Genomic DNA, 16,484 nt, shown 5'->3' with positions numbered 1-16,484 from the left:
GTGTTACGTTTACAACGGTACACTTACCTCGTAAACGTCTTCACAGCGCGTATTGCTTCCACGACCGTCTTTACCACGCAAGCAACGTCTTCACGGAACGTCTTCTTCCTCATCCGAAAAAATGCGTCAGTCCTTTTTTAGTGTCGCCGAAGACGTGAGAAAAAGGAAAAAAAAGAAAAAAGGGGGCTTGGGGGGCGTCTCCCCTCCCTCCCCCCCCCCCCCCCCCCCCCAAAAAAAGCGTGGTAAAGGGAAAATCGAGGTAAAGGCTATGCGTAGAAAAATCATTCCGTTGTAACGCATGCGTGGTTTAGGTATGCGTTGCAACGGAATGCGTAGTAACAACATATATTCCTTTCCCTCCAGTCGGAGGGTGTGGTCTAAAATTCTGCGATTATTCCTCCGTTTCTACGCCTTAGTACTTTGGTGCCTCTGCTGCACCTTCCTTCGGCTGTGCTGTATTGTATCAGCTGGGCATGCGAGACGGCTCTTCTAATGTCAGTCGTCCTAGATCTCCACCCTTCATATCTTTATTTCGGGTGTTGGTTCTTACCCTGGTCTTACCGCTGCCTGGTCGAGCAGCCTTATGCTTATTTTAGCTACGCCACCTTATGGTCCCTGTAGCTGTTTGCCCTGCGCATGTTTCTGTGTTGGCCTGCATTAGCGTGCTTAAGATTGTTACTGTTCGCCCCTGTCCCCCCTTTGGGACTGGGTGTGCACTTGGCGTGCTGATTTCTAGTCTCCACCTTTGGTTCTTGGCTGTAGCCTCTCCGGCCTTCCTTCTGTGGGCTAGCCTGGTAGGCTCTGGTTGCATCTCTTTCATCTGTGTTCACATAGTACGCCATTACGCTGAGAGTGGTCCTTCTTCCGCTCTCTCTTTCCTTTGTTCTGGTATATGACTGGTGCCGTTTCTGCCTCTCATGCAGGCCTGGTGTAGAACCATTATGGCATTTTTGGGATGTCTTGCATCCCATTCTCTTTTGCTCTTCCGAGCTATTTGGGATCCTGTCTGGCTGTTCCGCCACAGTCTTCCCCACTGTCCGTCACTCTGTTGCCGGCTCAAATGCTTGCCGCTTTCTGTTGTTCTGTCGCAGACCCACCTCCCATTTGGGGTATGGCTGTGGTATCTATTCTAAGTTAAGGAATCTGTGGCTAGATGTCTCTATCAGATGTTCGAGTTACTTACCTTCGGTAACGATGTATCTGGTAGAGACGTTGTCTTGCCGTAGATTCCTTAACTCCCACCCAGCCTCCCCGTTCTGCAAGGTCCTTGCCAAGTGGCGTTCTCCGCTGGCCGCCTTTTACAGTTGACATTGTTTTTTTCTCTCATGGGTGCTCACATTGTTGCGTCCCTTTGAGATTTGCCATAATACAGTCGACTCCCTCTCAAGGGTTTACTTATCTGTAAAATAATGTGTTTTTGATTGACCTTCACCAGGAGATTCCTCTTCATTTCCTAGTCTCTCCTTTTGCCTTCCCGCCGTCTCTATTGGATCAGGGTTCTGGTCTCCTCTACAGTAGTCTTCTTTGGGGATCTGTTCACCTCTGTTTCCGACCTCCATTACTGTAGGGGAAGTGCCAGTCTTTTCATTCCTTCCTGCGGTGGACTGTTGTTCTCTCTGTTCTTGCTAAACGGCACAGTTCTACATGGTACTGACAGTCTATTTTTGGCGGTTGTTCTGCATGGTATTAACAGTCTATTTCTGTCTGTTGGGATGTTCTTCTCTTGTTGCACTTGTGAAATGTCTTCACTTAGCTTGCGAGGTTCTTTCTCACAGCTTTTTCACTTATATGTAGGCAGTGTCTAATTCTGCATGGTATTAACAGTCTATTTCTGTCTGTTGGGATGTTCTTCTCTTGTTGCACTTGTGAAATGTCTTCACTTAGCTTGCGAGGTTCTTTCTCACAGCTTTTTCACTTATATGTAGGCAGTGTCTAATTCTGTCTTTTACGATGGTGTCTTGCACCATCCTCTTATTTCTTCACGGATTTTCATCCATCGCAAACTGTTCCCATACTTTCAATTTTTTTTTTATTGGTGGCTCCGCGTTGTATCGCGAAAAGCTTCTCCGAAGAAGACTGACGTCAGGGCGCTGGGAGGTATTTATATGACCTCGCTGACATCACGTACGTGGACGACGTCGGGGTGGGGTCATGTGGCGCCGTCCCCCGGCGCGCAGAGGTGCTGCTGCAAAAGCATTTTCAGGATCCAGTCTGACACCTGGGGATATTCTAAGTTAAGGAATCTGCGGCTAGACAACGTCTCTACCAGATAAATCATTACCGAAGGTAAGTAACTCGTACAATAATCAATTAATTGTGAGAGTAGCTGAAGGTGCTGACTATCGAGAGACCGAGTTTCTGCAGTCTACCTTAATGCCTTGGTGTTATGGTTTCAGCAAGAAAAACAGGTTTGCTCTGTGTGAACCACTGCCTTACATGTATCTGCCTGCTTCCTTTCTGGTGTGCGTTCTTTGAGTGTCTAATGTTACTGCTCCTCTCTGGTTTGTTGGTGATCCCCAATCTCATAACACTGAAATATGTTTTTGTCTTGTAGGTACTAAAGCGGCAGGGCTATGACATGGGATGTGACATCTGGAGTTTAGGAATTCTTCTCTACACCATGCTTGCAGGGTGAGTACCTCTTGACCCCATTCTAGTATGCTGCTTCGCAGGTTGGCAGTAGAAGTTCGGCCTGAGGCACAGCTGGCACTGGTTTCTTTATCAAATTGGTGGAGTAACAGCTGGTTTGAGATGGGCAGTGCAAGTATTATTGAAGTGCAAGTTTGAGCTAACTTTTCTGTACTAGGCTGGCACATTAAGTGTTGTCTGCAGACCATAAAGAGATCTTTTTATTTACTTAGCAGGCTGGGTGCATGTGTTGCCAAAGCCTCAGGGTGGCAGTCTTCACCGTATTATGGTAGATACTACTTCCAGAGACTAAGTTTGGGATCTTCCTTTGTCACTCAGAGTGAGTAATTGCTTGTGGAATATATGCCCTATCTATTTTCTGGTGTGCACCTTGTCTAACTGGCATCTACTGAAGCATGGTTCATAGTTTTCCATTACATGAGGTATGATTTTTATATTAGACAGTCTGGTACCTACACATCTAAACATATATGGTCTTGTCTCCTAGTTTTTCACTGCAATAGCAATGTGTCAGTGACCAGGAAACTATTGAATCTAAAACAGAGCTTGGGGCTGGAGGCTAACGTCGGCTAGGCATTGGTTGAATATGTTTGTGATGGCTCCAGGGCTGGCGGGCTGGTTCGAGACAGGTTAATTTCCCCTTCCGTCCCTCTCCCTTAGAAGTTAGTGTATGCGAACAGAGGAACAGAGGGGATCCTGGATATGTCTGGAGTTAAGGAAACATGTGAGGTAATTATGCATTGTTAGAGATGATGAATAGCATGGCAAATAACTAAATGCGCCCTGGTGCTTTTGGGTGGCGGCGGGGCCTGGAAGGGAGCAACAGAAGACCAAGATTAGCAGACCGACATTAACTGAATTGATTAGTTTTAAGGTTTTTTCTGAAATTGGTGGGGCAAGCTATGGATTTTAGTTGGAGGGGAAAATTGCTCAAGAGTTTACCAGCCAAGTAAGGAAAAGAACAGTCCCCAATGGAGTGAAGGGAATGAGAAGGAAGTTAAAGGAGTGAAAGTCTGCCTCAAGCAGATGGGACCCAAATAAGTCAACACTTTTTTTTTTTAATAGATCTTTTAATTGTAGATATGACAAAGAGTAAAAAACACTGTTTGTATTTTCTCAGCGTCAAACAGTCCTTGTGTCTACGCCCTCCCCACCAGCCGCATTACAAACATCAACATTTATTACAGCTGGATTAGATAGCAATACATCAGAGTCCAATGTAAGTGAGGGGGGTGCAAGGATTTCCCCTTTAGTCAGTCGTGCAATGTTTCATTTGGCTAACGGCAGTCCCAGGGTCATCCATATCCGCTCCATCAGGTTTAGATCGGTCTCATCACAGATGTGTAATAGACACCATTTTGCAGAGGTGCCATGTTGTTCCCAAATAGGTCAATCATACAGACAACCACTGACTCCCAAAACTGGTGTATCTCAGGGCATCTCCATAGAATGTGAAAGAATGTGCCGATCTGGCCGCATTGCCTTTGATAACCCGCCTTGTTGCCCTACCCATTTTTACCATAGTGGTTTGTGCATAGTAGGATTTAGTGGAGAATTTTTTGTGGCACTAAATGGTGTCCACCACATTGTTGACCATGCAGACCACCTTGAATATAGCATGCTTCTTGATGGGAAGCCATTTGAGTGACTTTGGGCTAGTGGGGGAGAGCTCTAGCATCAGCCAGAAAGCTGAATTCGGAAAGACTCTAAGGCGATGAGTGATGTAGTCTGGCATCCCCTCATAAAATTTTCATAGTCGAGGCAGGAAGTAATTCATGAATTAATGAGAATTCTGAAGCAGTCTAGTGAATAAAATGGACAGTTTTCCTGAGCTTTTTAAGAAGGATGCAGCATGTCCTGGATAACTGATTGATTTGTTTTCCAAAGGTAAGTTGATTTTCAATAATAATGCCCCGATCTTTGACAGAAGAGACGGGCGAGTACAGGAGAGCCCAACTCGGTATGCCACCAAGCAGGAGACCAAGAGACTGAGGAGATTTTCTGTTTTGTCTCCATTGAGATTGAGGCAGTTGCTCAGCAGGCAACTGCACTCATGCACGAGCAGAAACTCAAAAAGACCTGAATTGGATTGTTTGGGATCAAGATGATTGATTTGGGTATCATCTGTGTATGATAGGATATTGAAACTGAATTACTCAAAGAAGAAACCTGTGGGACCCCCAGAGCATTAAGTTTGTCAAATTCAAACAGTATTAATATTGTGGTCTGTGTTCTGTGAGCTAGGAAAGAACAGAACCACTTCAGTGCAAGGTTACAGGTGCCTATTTCATTCAGTCTCATCATCAAAGGCTGCTGAGCGGTCTAATTACATAACTGCAGAGTGGTTTTGCTCTAGCATACATCTGACGTTATCCACTGTGGGAATAACCATGGTTTCGGCACTTTGAAAGTGTCTTAAACTGAATTGTGAAAAATCTAGTAATTTGTTCTCCTCTAAATAAGCAGCAGAGAATTGAATGTTATCTTTTTCTAAAATTTTGGAAAAGGCGAGAAGTGATATAGGACAATAATTTTCTAAATCTTCTAGGTCAGCCGAGAATTCTTTAAGGAGGTTTACCTGGCCATTTTTCCAGTTATCTGGAACAGTAGCTAGAGAAATTGTAGATGTCCTTGATGGTGGTCAGTCTCTGGGACTCAGGCTGGTATTTTGGGTGGGGCAAAGATCAGAAGATGGTTCTGGCCTATTGGATTTAAAAATGGTGTGAACTTCTGTATATGATGAAGTCTTGAAACTGGAAAAGGACAGATGACTGTCTGGGACCTTAGTATGAGCAGTTCCAAGATCCAAATCCATTGGGGATTGCAGAGGTAAGTTTGCATGAAGCAATTCGATTTTAGAGTGGAAGAAATGAGACCGATTTGACAGTGTTTTAGGGAGGACATGATGGAGGAATTGCAGACATGGGGAGAGAGCATTTCATTGACCATATTGAACATCTCTTGAGATGTATTAGCAGCAGACTCTGTTTTATCCTTATTTCACCCCCAAAGAGCGAGACGGCAAACTGGAGTTGCTGATTACTGGTCCTCTTGATGATGTAGTGTGGCACAGCTGGCATTTGAAAAGTAGAAATCTGCACAGAAACCTCAAATCTGTGGGGCCAACACATCTAGAATTAACAGTGGTGGTGTAGTGCAGTCTTATGTAAGCAGTTTTCAAGAGGTTTTCCACACTTTGCAGTTGAAGTGATTGACTAGAAAGCAGAATTCAGGTAATCATATCCACACTAGGCAGAAAGGATGCTTTGATGCCCTGGAGTATTTAGGAGTATTAACTAAAAGAGAAAGTCCTTAAACAATTCTAGGAGCGGCCCCTATCACATTCATGATGCTCTTCAATTTGGAAGCCAAAGGGACAGAAGCATAACTAAGCGCATGTTTACTTTCACGGGGTCTCCATTGACAATCATAAGCAATTCATTATTTCCCCCAGGTGTGGGATCTGTGAGCACTTTACAAAATAAAAGTACATAACTTGAAAAGCAAAGGTTTCTTTTTAAAATTAAACCAATCTTTACAGCCTATCGTAGGCTATATTGGTTAATGTTTGCTTATATTTCTTTGAACAAAGTAGCAGTTTTAATTAGAAAAGTCACTAAAGAATGAAAGGTGTCCAAACAGTCACAAACCTTTTTTAAAATGAGTGTGATAGTACAAAAGAGGGTAACGTAAGAAAAAAAAAAAAGAGGATGGAAAACCGGCATTGCTCTGTTAAGCAAGCACAATCCACCAATGCCCCTTCAGTGAGAGCTGCTTCAGTTCTTTTTTCTGGCTCCTGGAAATTACATCTTGGAGTACTGGGCTTGGATTTTTTTGTTGAAACATCTTTCCAAACCTTCACTTTAAGCTTTCACTCACCATCTCCTGGCATAAGGTGTGGTTTTTTCTGTTTCTTGACTGAAATGTTGTCCTGTGTTTTCAGAAAAATAAAATTTTCTTAGTCAAAGGCACTTTCTGTGAATGGAGAAAAGGCTAGACTGATCCACACAACTTCTGCATAGTTTATCTTCCTGATTCAAGTATTCCAGAGAAGTGTCCTCCCTGTTGGAAAGCTTTCAAGGAGGACCATTGAAGAAGAGGAGAAAACTCACCACCTTGGGCTTCAGGAGGGCCGACACAGACCTCCGTTAACCACCAGGGAGTCCTATGGGGAAGCTCTCTTTATCATAGCTCAATCTTCCTTTATAAGGACTGTTCCAGATGGAGATCCAAAGAGAAGTCGTATAATGGAAGAAGTATTTATTTCCAGTCAACGACAGGGACTTCTGCCACCTATTTGTTGTTGAGTATCGCTGTTGAGGGAAAAGACATTGAAGTCTAGGAGGCAAGGCTGCTGATGTCAAAAGATGCCTTGGCATCGAGTAAATATCCTAAATTGTCTGCAGACTTGGTGACAAAACTTAAAAGGAGAAAGATTTCTGTAATTTCATATTGAAATATTCCAATGTGTACTCTCCTGTTGTGAAGTTACATCACAAGTGAATATTTTATCTTCGCTTATACCCTTGCCTCCCAGAAGCGCGTCACCAAGCGCCTCTGTACCTCCGGCGCCAGTGCCACTTTCACAATAACAGGTTGTGGAGTTCCTGGCACAGCCTCTGGCACCTTCTCTGGCTAGAGTTGCAGATGATATAGCGCATGGAAGAAAGGGAAATTTCAGCTCAGTGCTTTATCATTCCAGTCACTCAAGACATTCCACAGACATCACCCTCCTCGTAACAGACACCTTATGCTGACAACCATGTACTCTAGCACTCCATCTTCTTCAACTTAAGATATGCACGGGGGCGCTAGAGGGCGCACAGCGGAATGGCTGCCTCCTGAGACAGCTCCGCCGGACGGGGAACACTAATGGCGCAAAAAGCATGACCGGGGACGCGCCGCGGCCAGAAACATATCGCAGCAATGATCGGAGACTGCCCTCCACGAAAGGGGGATGAGAGAGTCACTCGAGAGCCTCGCTTTCCCTGAAATAACGAACTCCGGTGATTCCTGGCGCGAGAGGCTAACGGCTCCCAAGATGGCGGCGCCCACCGTTACGAAGACGCGATCTGGATGGCGTCGGCCTTGCCATTAAAGACTGCAGCCGGTGGGGAACGCGATCGCCGCCTGGCCATCGGCTGTTCGCTCCTGACGCGTTGCGGGAGCCCTGGGGGCGCAGGCACAGACTGTGGGGCGTTGCTGAGGCCCCGTGAAAGACTACGCGCTGGCTGCCTGCCTGATCGACCGCTGAGGAGGTGAGGGCTAGACTGCGGTGCGGCTGCATGGATGGAGGTACATAGCGCTGTGCTGCAGCGGGGGCTGTGAGGGTGAAGAGACGAGGCGACTGCTGGGGCCCCCGTTGAAGGATCGAGGAGCGACTCGCCTGCCAATAAGGAGGACATCTGCTGCAGACTGGCCTCATGGGCATGAAAAACCCGGGCAGTGGCGAGATCCATGTGCGCTGCGACCATGAACGTTACATATAGCGCCCAGCAGATGGTGGTACACGCGTGAGCCTGCTGGCGGGACGGAGAGAGCTGGGTCACATAGCGATCGCAATTGCGCTGAATGGCGGCCGTGGGGCCCATGCGGGGCGAGCGGCTGGAATGAGGAGGTGAACACCTGAGCTGCTGCGGAGAGCTGTGCGCCTGCCGTACAGCTGCGACACCCCTGAACTCCGCCTGCGGGGGGGCTGATAGGTGACCTTTGTCGGCGGGACCCAGGGGGCCCAGTGGCGCACTCGGACAAAATGGGGAAGCCGGAGAAGACGCAAACGAAGCTCCCCTTTGAAACCAAGCGCCAGACTAAGGGCGCCGCTCTGCCACCAGACGACACAACGGGGGCTGACGACACAACGCCACAGGGCATGGCGGAGGCGCTGAGGGCCATCCAGCAGAGCTTACAGGACATACATGGTAAACTTGATACCATCACACTGCGAGTCGACAACATGGCGGCGAAGCTGGATGCGCACGGGGAGCGGCTAACGGAGGCAGAGACCCGAATTGGGGCACTGGAGGACGTCTCCCAAGCCACGACCCAAAAATATACGGAGGCTGAGAGACTGCTGGAGGCGATGAGGCACAAGACGGAGGATTTGGAAGCGCGCTCAAGACGCAATAATGTGAGAATCGCGGGGGTTCCGGAATCTACCAACACTGGCCGGATGGAAACGTATGTCGAGGAGCTGATTAAGGACGTTGTGGGCGCGGAGCACCTGTCCCCAATGTTCCTCATTGAACGAGCCCACAGGTCGCTGGCCCCAAGACCGAAACCTGGGGCACCCCCGCGGCCCATAGTCGCCAGAGTCCTCAACTACAGGGACCGTGATGTTGTCCTCCGAATAGCGCGTGAGAAACAACAGATCACGCACCAAGGAAACACACTGGCATTCTATCCGGACTTCACCCTCACAGTCCAACAAGCGCGGAAGGAGTTCAATCCGGTAAAGAAGAAACTTTGTGATATGGGGGTTGATTATGCTATGCTCTATCCTGCCCGGCTACGGATAACGCACGACGGACGTGCGGTGCTGTGCCATTCGCCCCGAGAGGCGTCTGAACTTATCAAAAAAATCGGAGCTAAGCGAAAGGAGAGGCGGAGAGCTGAGGAAGCCACGGACGCTGACTAAAGTATTGTGCAAAAGGACCACAGAAGACCGGCGAACCTGCTCTACACCTCGTGTTGAACCCGCGGCCTTGGCGGGGTGAACCATGGAGGGCGACAAGGCCGGCGAAGTGACTTCTAAAATGGCACGGACTGCGAGTGCATTTGCTGTGAATGATCGTGCCGGGGCCTCTGAGGGGCTGGGAACCGGTAATACTGCTACCTTACAAGTCATGGTGGTGCTGCAGTGGCTCCTGACTACGAGAGTTCAGGGGTAGGATTCCCTCATCGGACAGAGACCGCATACAGTTGGAAGCAGCCGTTCCCTGAGGGGATGGCGTTCGTTTTTCTGGGGTGGCAGACGAACCACCCGGATGCACAGCGGGAGAAAAGAGCCCTGACTAACAGGACTAGATCATAGGTATGTAGGTCAGGTGCGGGAGGAGGGATGAGCAAATGGCTGGAAAGTGACTCTCTACTAGCAGGACAGTAATGCTATAAATGGGACGCTGTGAACGCTGCTGAGGCTGCGACGGGACCTGGGGAGGGTCGATACGATGCTTACACAGATGTGGGACCTATGGGGTCCTGAACAGGGATTTGTCCCCGTCCACATCCATTGAGTTGGATGGAGTGGTGTGTTCTAGGAGGTCCCCCAAAGAGGGAGATCCCCGAATCCAGTTATCTTAATGTTTGACCTTAGTTATGGGGTATGTCTTTGGCATAGTTGGGGTGCTGAAGTGGGTGGGGGGAAGCGGGATACGGTTGGGAAGTTGAAATGTTGGTCACTGTGCATGAGACGCATCGCTGAATTCCGAGTAAATTTGCTACGACGCCTGAAGGTCCTTGCCCGCTGCGACAGCTATAGGGACGCGCCCGCTAGGTGTCGGGGTGATTGTTGTATATATGCTATTGCTGGGAGATGGCTGACAGCGAATCAGGTGCGAGATCTCTTAGATTAATAACATGGAATGTCCGAGGGCTTGGTAACCCCAAGAAAATCAGGCAAACGCTGGCATATCTGGACAGGCAGCGCGTAGATATTGCACTCATACAGGAGACACACTGCGCACCGTCACGCCGAGTAAATGTGGGCCGTAGGTGGGCCGAGTCAGTACACTATTCCTCTTACTCCTCCTATGCACGGGGGGTGATGGTATTGATAAAAAAAGGGCTGAAATATACAATTGAGACGGTCGAGAAGGATGACATGGGACGGTTTGTTGTTCTGACTGGTCTCCTGCGGGGACAGAGGCTGGCTGTGGTGAATGTCTATGGGCCTAATGTGGATGATCCGCAGTTCTACCAGTTACTGTGGAGCAAACTGCGCGAAATACAGGCTCCCCATGTGGTGTGAGGTGGAGACTTTAATATTGCGCTCTGCGATGACTTTGACCGCTCTGGGGCGACAACGGAGCCACATAAGCACGCACTTCATGTCCTCCAGGACATAATGGTGGATAAGGCACTCACTGATATTTGGAGGAATAGACACCCGGATGACTTAGAAGCCACTCATGTGACTACGTCGCGCGGTAGCTGGTCCCGTATTGACTACTGGCTGGTATCGGGTGACGTTGCACGGTGGACGAGGGAGGTGCGTCACCTACCTAGAACGCTATCCGATCATAGCCCGGTGCTCCTCACCTTGGAGCTCCCGAATTACACGCCACCTCCGTTCAGTTGGAGATTCAATGCTAAAGCACTCATAGACCCCCTGTACACTGATACCATCGGGCAGGCGATACAGGAATACTTTGACAATAACGCGCCTACAGCGACCGACCCGGGAGTGCTCTGGGAGGCCTGCAAGGCTACTATACGCGGCGTCTGCATAAGCACCAACGCAGGCATACTTAAAGACATCCAACGGCAGATCGGAGCCAGAGAGGATAAACTCCGAGTCCTAGAACGTGAATACGAATGCACACAAAATGCTCGGCTACTGGGGGACATTCGAACTACACTGTCCGAATTCCAGAGCCTTGCGGACGATGAAATTAAATATACCATGAAACGACAGGTTGCAAGGGCCTATGGGGAGGGCGGCAGACCAGGAGGGCGGCTGGCGGCTAAAATCTGTGAGGGACATGCACCGCAGAACATACAGGTGATCCGTGGGCAGCGGGGTGAACGAAAGTATGGCGAGCGAGAAATACTGGGGGAATTTATGGCTGCATACGGGGAGCTGTATGCCTCCAGGCCTACGGCCGCTGAGGCGGAAATCGGGGAGTACCTCGAAGACGTGGCGATAGCGTGGCTGTCAGACACGCATCGCGAATACTTATCCCAACCAGTCACAGTAGAGGAGGTCACAGACATAATTAAGTCACTGCCGAATGGAAAGGCTCCGGGCCCCGATGGCTTTACGTGCGAATTTTATAAGGCGTTTGTTGACCAGCTGGCCCCTCGTCTGGTGGAAATGTATGGTAACGCTCATGAGCAACAACAACTGCCGCCAACATTGCGGGAAGCAATACTGCTGGCACTCCTCAAGCCACAGAAAGATCCGGAGCTTTGTGACTCCTATAGACCATTGTCCCTCATAAACGTGGATAACAAGGTCTTGGCTAAGCTGCTTGCTGCTCGACTGAACCCGCTGATGCCCAGATTGATCTTGTCTGACCAGTCTGGATTCATACCAGAACGCTCCACTGCACACAATACACGGACGTTGTTTGCGCTTTCGCATTACTTAACACCTGAGACGAAGGCTGCGGCGGTCTTCCTGGACGCAGCCAAGGCCTTTGATTCTCTAGAATGGAAATATATGACTAAGGTACTGCGGAGGATGGGATTCCCACTCGTGTTCCTTCAATGGATCCACTTGCTATATGATGCACCTGTGGCGCGGATTCGGGTAAACAACTATATTTCAGACACCATTGCTATCCGGAGAGGGACGAGGCAGGGATGCCCGCTGTCCCCTCTCTTGTTTGCAATAGCACTGGAGCCGCTCGCCTGCAAGATAAGACAGGGACATCATTATTCGGCCCTGCAGTTTCCGCAGCGGCCGCTGCACATCTCACTGTACGCAGATGATATGCTACTCTACGTGAGGGACCCACAGACCAATCTGAATCCACTGTTGAGGGAATACATAAAATTTGCGCGTAAATCTGGTGTCACTATAAATTGGGCCAAATCCCTGATTATTCCCTTGACTGATACCACACACCCGCACCCCATAGATTATCCCTTGGAGTGGAAAACGGACCCGATAAAATATTTGGGGGTATGGTTTCACAGGGACCCGGAAATTGTTATCAGGTCTAACTATGGGACGGTGATAGACACACTGGAGGAGAAGGTGGGGAGATGGATTCAGCTGCCTTTATCGCTGGCTGACCGCATTGCTATCGTCAAGATGGTGATTCTGCCGAAGTTACTTTACCTGTTCACTAACATCCCTATTCACCCCCCAATGGAGGTGTTCCGCAGGATTACCTCGATGGTCCTCCGGCTTGTCTGGGCGGGAAAGTCGGCCAGGGTAGAGATGCGGACACTCACGTTACCGTACAGTCAAGGAGGGTTCGGGGTCCCAGACTTCTATCATTATTATCTCTGTGCGCAGGCACAGTACGCACACTATTGGTACCACAGGATCCCATTTCTCACCCACACTGCGATTGAAGAAGGGGATGCACTGCCTGTCCCGCTCGAGGCGATTATCACCCATCGTAGGCCACCACTGCATACGCAAGACATAAACACCATTGACGCAACGAACAAAGCATGGCATACCATGGGCAGACTGGCCAATAAACTGCCGCTGTATGCCCCGGCGCTCAGGCTCCAATGGCATCCGGCTATATCGGTAACGCAAGAAAGAGTGGGGTTGGACTTGCTGCGGCAGGTAGGCATTGACACCGTAGGTGATTTGTACGAAAACGGGACCTTTAAAACACTTGAACATCTCACATTCATTAGTAACATGTCCACGCTATTTCGCTTCAATTACTACAGGCTACAGGGAGCTGTGAAGCGACTGTATCCAGATTACCCGCTGGAACCGAAAGAACTGACCGCGTTGCAATGGCTGATCACCACACCTGCGAAAAGACACCTGGTATCTACACTCTATACAAAACTGCAGGGGGACATAGCGGGGAACACACACACTTCAATGGAGAAATGGAATAGCTGTCTAGATGCACAGCTAACGGAGGAGGAGTGGACTGCTACCTGCACCCTGACGGGAATGCTGACGCCTAATGGTAACCTCCGTATACTACACTTCAAATACCTGCACCAAACATATTACACACCGGCTAGGCTGCACCGCTATGGGCTGCGTGGGGATGCTAGATGCGATCGTTGTGGGGCTGATGGTGCAGATTTCATTCATCTGGCGTGGTCGTGTGAGGCAGTGGGGGAATACTGGGAGCAGGTGACGAGATTACTGGGGGCCATGGTGGGGGGTGAGGTGCGCTGCGAGGCTAAAACCTGTTTGCTAGGACTGCTGCCCGAGATACGGGCCCTAAAGCGCAGATTCTGCGTGATTGCATTGCTAATGGCCAAAAGAAGGGTATCGCTCTGTTGGAATGGGCGGAAGATCCCAAAACTGAAAGACTGGCTCACGGACCTAACGTACTGTAGAGATACCCTGAGAACCTACGAAGAGGAACTCCCTGCTGGATCAAAACCCAGAGACTACTGGGTATATTTAACCCAATATCTGCAAAGTGTTTCCACAGAGTCATCAAGCGACTAACATATGAGTGGAAAGGTGGTGGGGGTAGAGGACCTCTGGTTAAGAAACAAACAGATAATTTGGATGAAGGATGCTGTTGTGCTGTGACCGAAATGTTTTGGTTGTTGTTCGATTGTAAACAATTACAAATGCCAATAAAAAAAAAAAAAAAAAAAAAAGATATGCACCAACATGGAGGTTTGGAGGTAACTCAAGGACTAGATGTATAACATATGATGATTGTGTTCATTCTTAGTTCATTTTGCACATGTGTTCTGCATACAGTTATTTGTTGCTTCTGATATGGTGACAATATTGTGCCTTTTCTCTGCGATGTTTCAAATGATTCAAACTGATCATATCTGCTGTTGTGTAATGAGCAATTGTTTAATATTTCTTTTTTAAAGATATTCACCGACAGTAATTCCATGCAATCCAGGATGTCCCCCTTTGACAACATCAATACTTTCAACAAATTGTTGATTAGAGTTGCAGCTTGGCTGTTCCAGGACTTGGACAACCCTTTCAACTGGTTAGACCTCTCAAAAGATGTACAGCTCCTTCGACAGCAGCGGTAGATCTAAAGTTTGCCATCAGCAGTAGATACAGCCCCCTCTATTCTCGGTTGGCTCTGCCACCTCTCAAACCTCACCCCCTCCACCTTACACAACAATCTTGTAGGGGACCTTTTTCTGCCATTCAAATGATGTGCAAGATCTATACAAGATTCTGTGGCCTACCCGTTCTGTCTCCCTTTTACTCTCCTGAGCATACCTTCTGCCAGGGTGTGCTCTTGGTTTTGAAGGCAGAGGTCCTTGCCCTGCTGCACAGAGGCCCGTCTTTCCTTTACTTCTTAATTCCCAACAAGGACGGAGGACTGGAGGACCGATGCTTCCTCATAGCCACTCCTGCTGGCCCTGAATGTGGAGGACTAGTTGGCCTCCTTGATTCTCCATAAAGTCTTCTTCCATCTTTCAGTTTGTCCCTTTCATAAGCGTTACCTGAGGTTCATTCTGTGAGGTTAGGACTGTCAGTTCATGGTCTTGCCATTGTGGTTGACAGCTGTATCTTGTCTTTTCATTAAAGTGCTGAGAGTAGTGAGAGGGTCAGTAGTCTGTTTTCCATACTTTAATGTCTGGCTGAGTACCCAGCACTGGTCGAGTAACGTATTTGGCACATAGTGACTCTTCTTCATGACTTGAGCTTTACCTTCGATGAACAGTTCCACCTCATTCCAACACAGTGGTTGATCTTCACAGGGATGATACTGGCCATGACCTGCATAAAAGGCCTTTTCTCCTCCAAGGCGAAACATAGATATTGGTGAGACCAGAAGAGATCAGCGGATTACAGGCAAGCTGGACAGGAGAACTGTCGCCGGGGGAGCTGGCACAAGGACATGTGGAAATGTGGTGTATTATATGGTGTAGTTGCGCAACACCACTGTGTAATATACTTACCAACCCCTTTAGGACCCTTGGGTTTTGTCTGTCATATCCTCTGCTCAACCCTTGGTAGCTGTGGCATTGAGTAGCAAGGCTTACACAGAGGAACAAGTGTAAAGCATTTAAACAGCACCAAACAATTGAAGATATCGTCACAACAATCAAGAAATTCGACACCTATTCATAAAAATGCCCTGGATTTTTATGAGCAGTTAGACACTAGAACGAAAAAGTTCCACCGGAGTGTTCCGAAGTTATTAATTGTACAAGCAATAAGTGTCAATGCGGTCGGTTTGAAGGACTTGAGGCGTCCAAATCCAGCAGAGAGCTAGTCAGGTGGATCATCAAGACCCTCAAACAGTTACCTTCACAGAAGAAGCAGTCCTTCAGCAGTTCCAGGCACTTTATTTGCTTTGCAGTGGATTCTTGCGTAGTGGTCCTGATGCAAGGAATGATGAATGCTGAGGATGTTCCAAGGATGCTGTGAATGCGACACAGTCAACAGAAGTCTTCCTGCAGGGAACCTTGTTCCATGAAGATGATGAGGAGGTCTTGATTGCAGGGTCCTCTACGGTCTAGCCGAAGTCCAGTCACCACTGGACTACCAGTCGCTTGGTGTCACGGTCACAGGCCAATCCTTCCGGGTTCGATAACTCACCTGCTAAGGTTCCCAGCATTTCTCCAACAGCACTCCTGGGCTCAGCGTTTTCTGGTGCATCGAGTCTTAGTCTTTGGTGCTGCCTTGTGGCAGTAGTAGTTGCTTGATGGTTTTGGCGTACCAACTTGCCCCTGCAGGCTTTTTTCAGCTTTTCTGTCCCGCTGCTGCAAACAGAAGGCCAGTTGACTGGCCCTTGGAGTCTTTTGACTTGACTGGGCTCTGGGGACAGTTTCTCCTTGCTCAGGACACAGCAGGTACAGTCCCTCTCTTCATTAGCCAGCAGAATCAGTCTTCGATGGTGCGGCAGGGCAGTCCTTTTTCCAAGTTGATCGAGATCTGAGGTCTGGCTGCTGAAGTGCCCCCTTTGTTTGAAAAGTACCTTCAGAGCAGGATCCTGTTGGAAGCCAATGGGCTACAAGGTTCCCTTCCA

The 16,484-nt window shown here is 48.6% G+C and overlaps 1 protein-coding gene across 3 annotated transcripts in view; it reads left to right on the top strand.

Annotated features, from left to right (window-relative positions):
* The window catches only part of RPS6KA1 (ribosomal protein S6 kinase A1), an 860,823-nt gene that overhangs the window by 784,178 nt on the left and 60,161 nt on the right, over positions 1-16,484 (top strand). For all 3 annotated transcript variants that reach the window (XM_085647731.1, XM_085647732.1, XM_085647733.1), the window contains one exon: positions 2,555-2,631. In XM_085647731.1, the coding sequence (XP_085503857.1) occupies positions 2,555-2,631 (77 nt within the window). The remainder of the gene's footprint in view (positions 1-2,554; positions 2,632-16,484) is intronic.

The sequence above is a fragment of the Triturus cristatus genome, chromosome 3_2 (assembly GCF_964204655.1).
Source record: "Triturus cristatus chromosome 3_2, aTriCri1.1, whole genome shotgun sequence".
In the NCBI taxonomy this organism is placed as follows: domain Eukaryota; kingdom Metazoa; phylum Chordata; class Amphibia; order Caudata; family Salamandridae; genus Triturus; species Triturus cristatus.
Note: the sequence above shows the minus strand (reverse complement) of the source record. Positions and strands in the feature narration are given on the sequence as shown.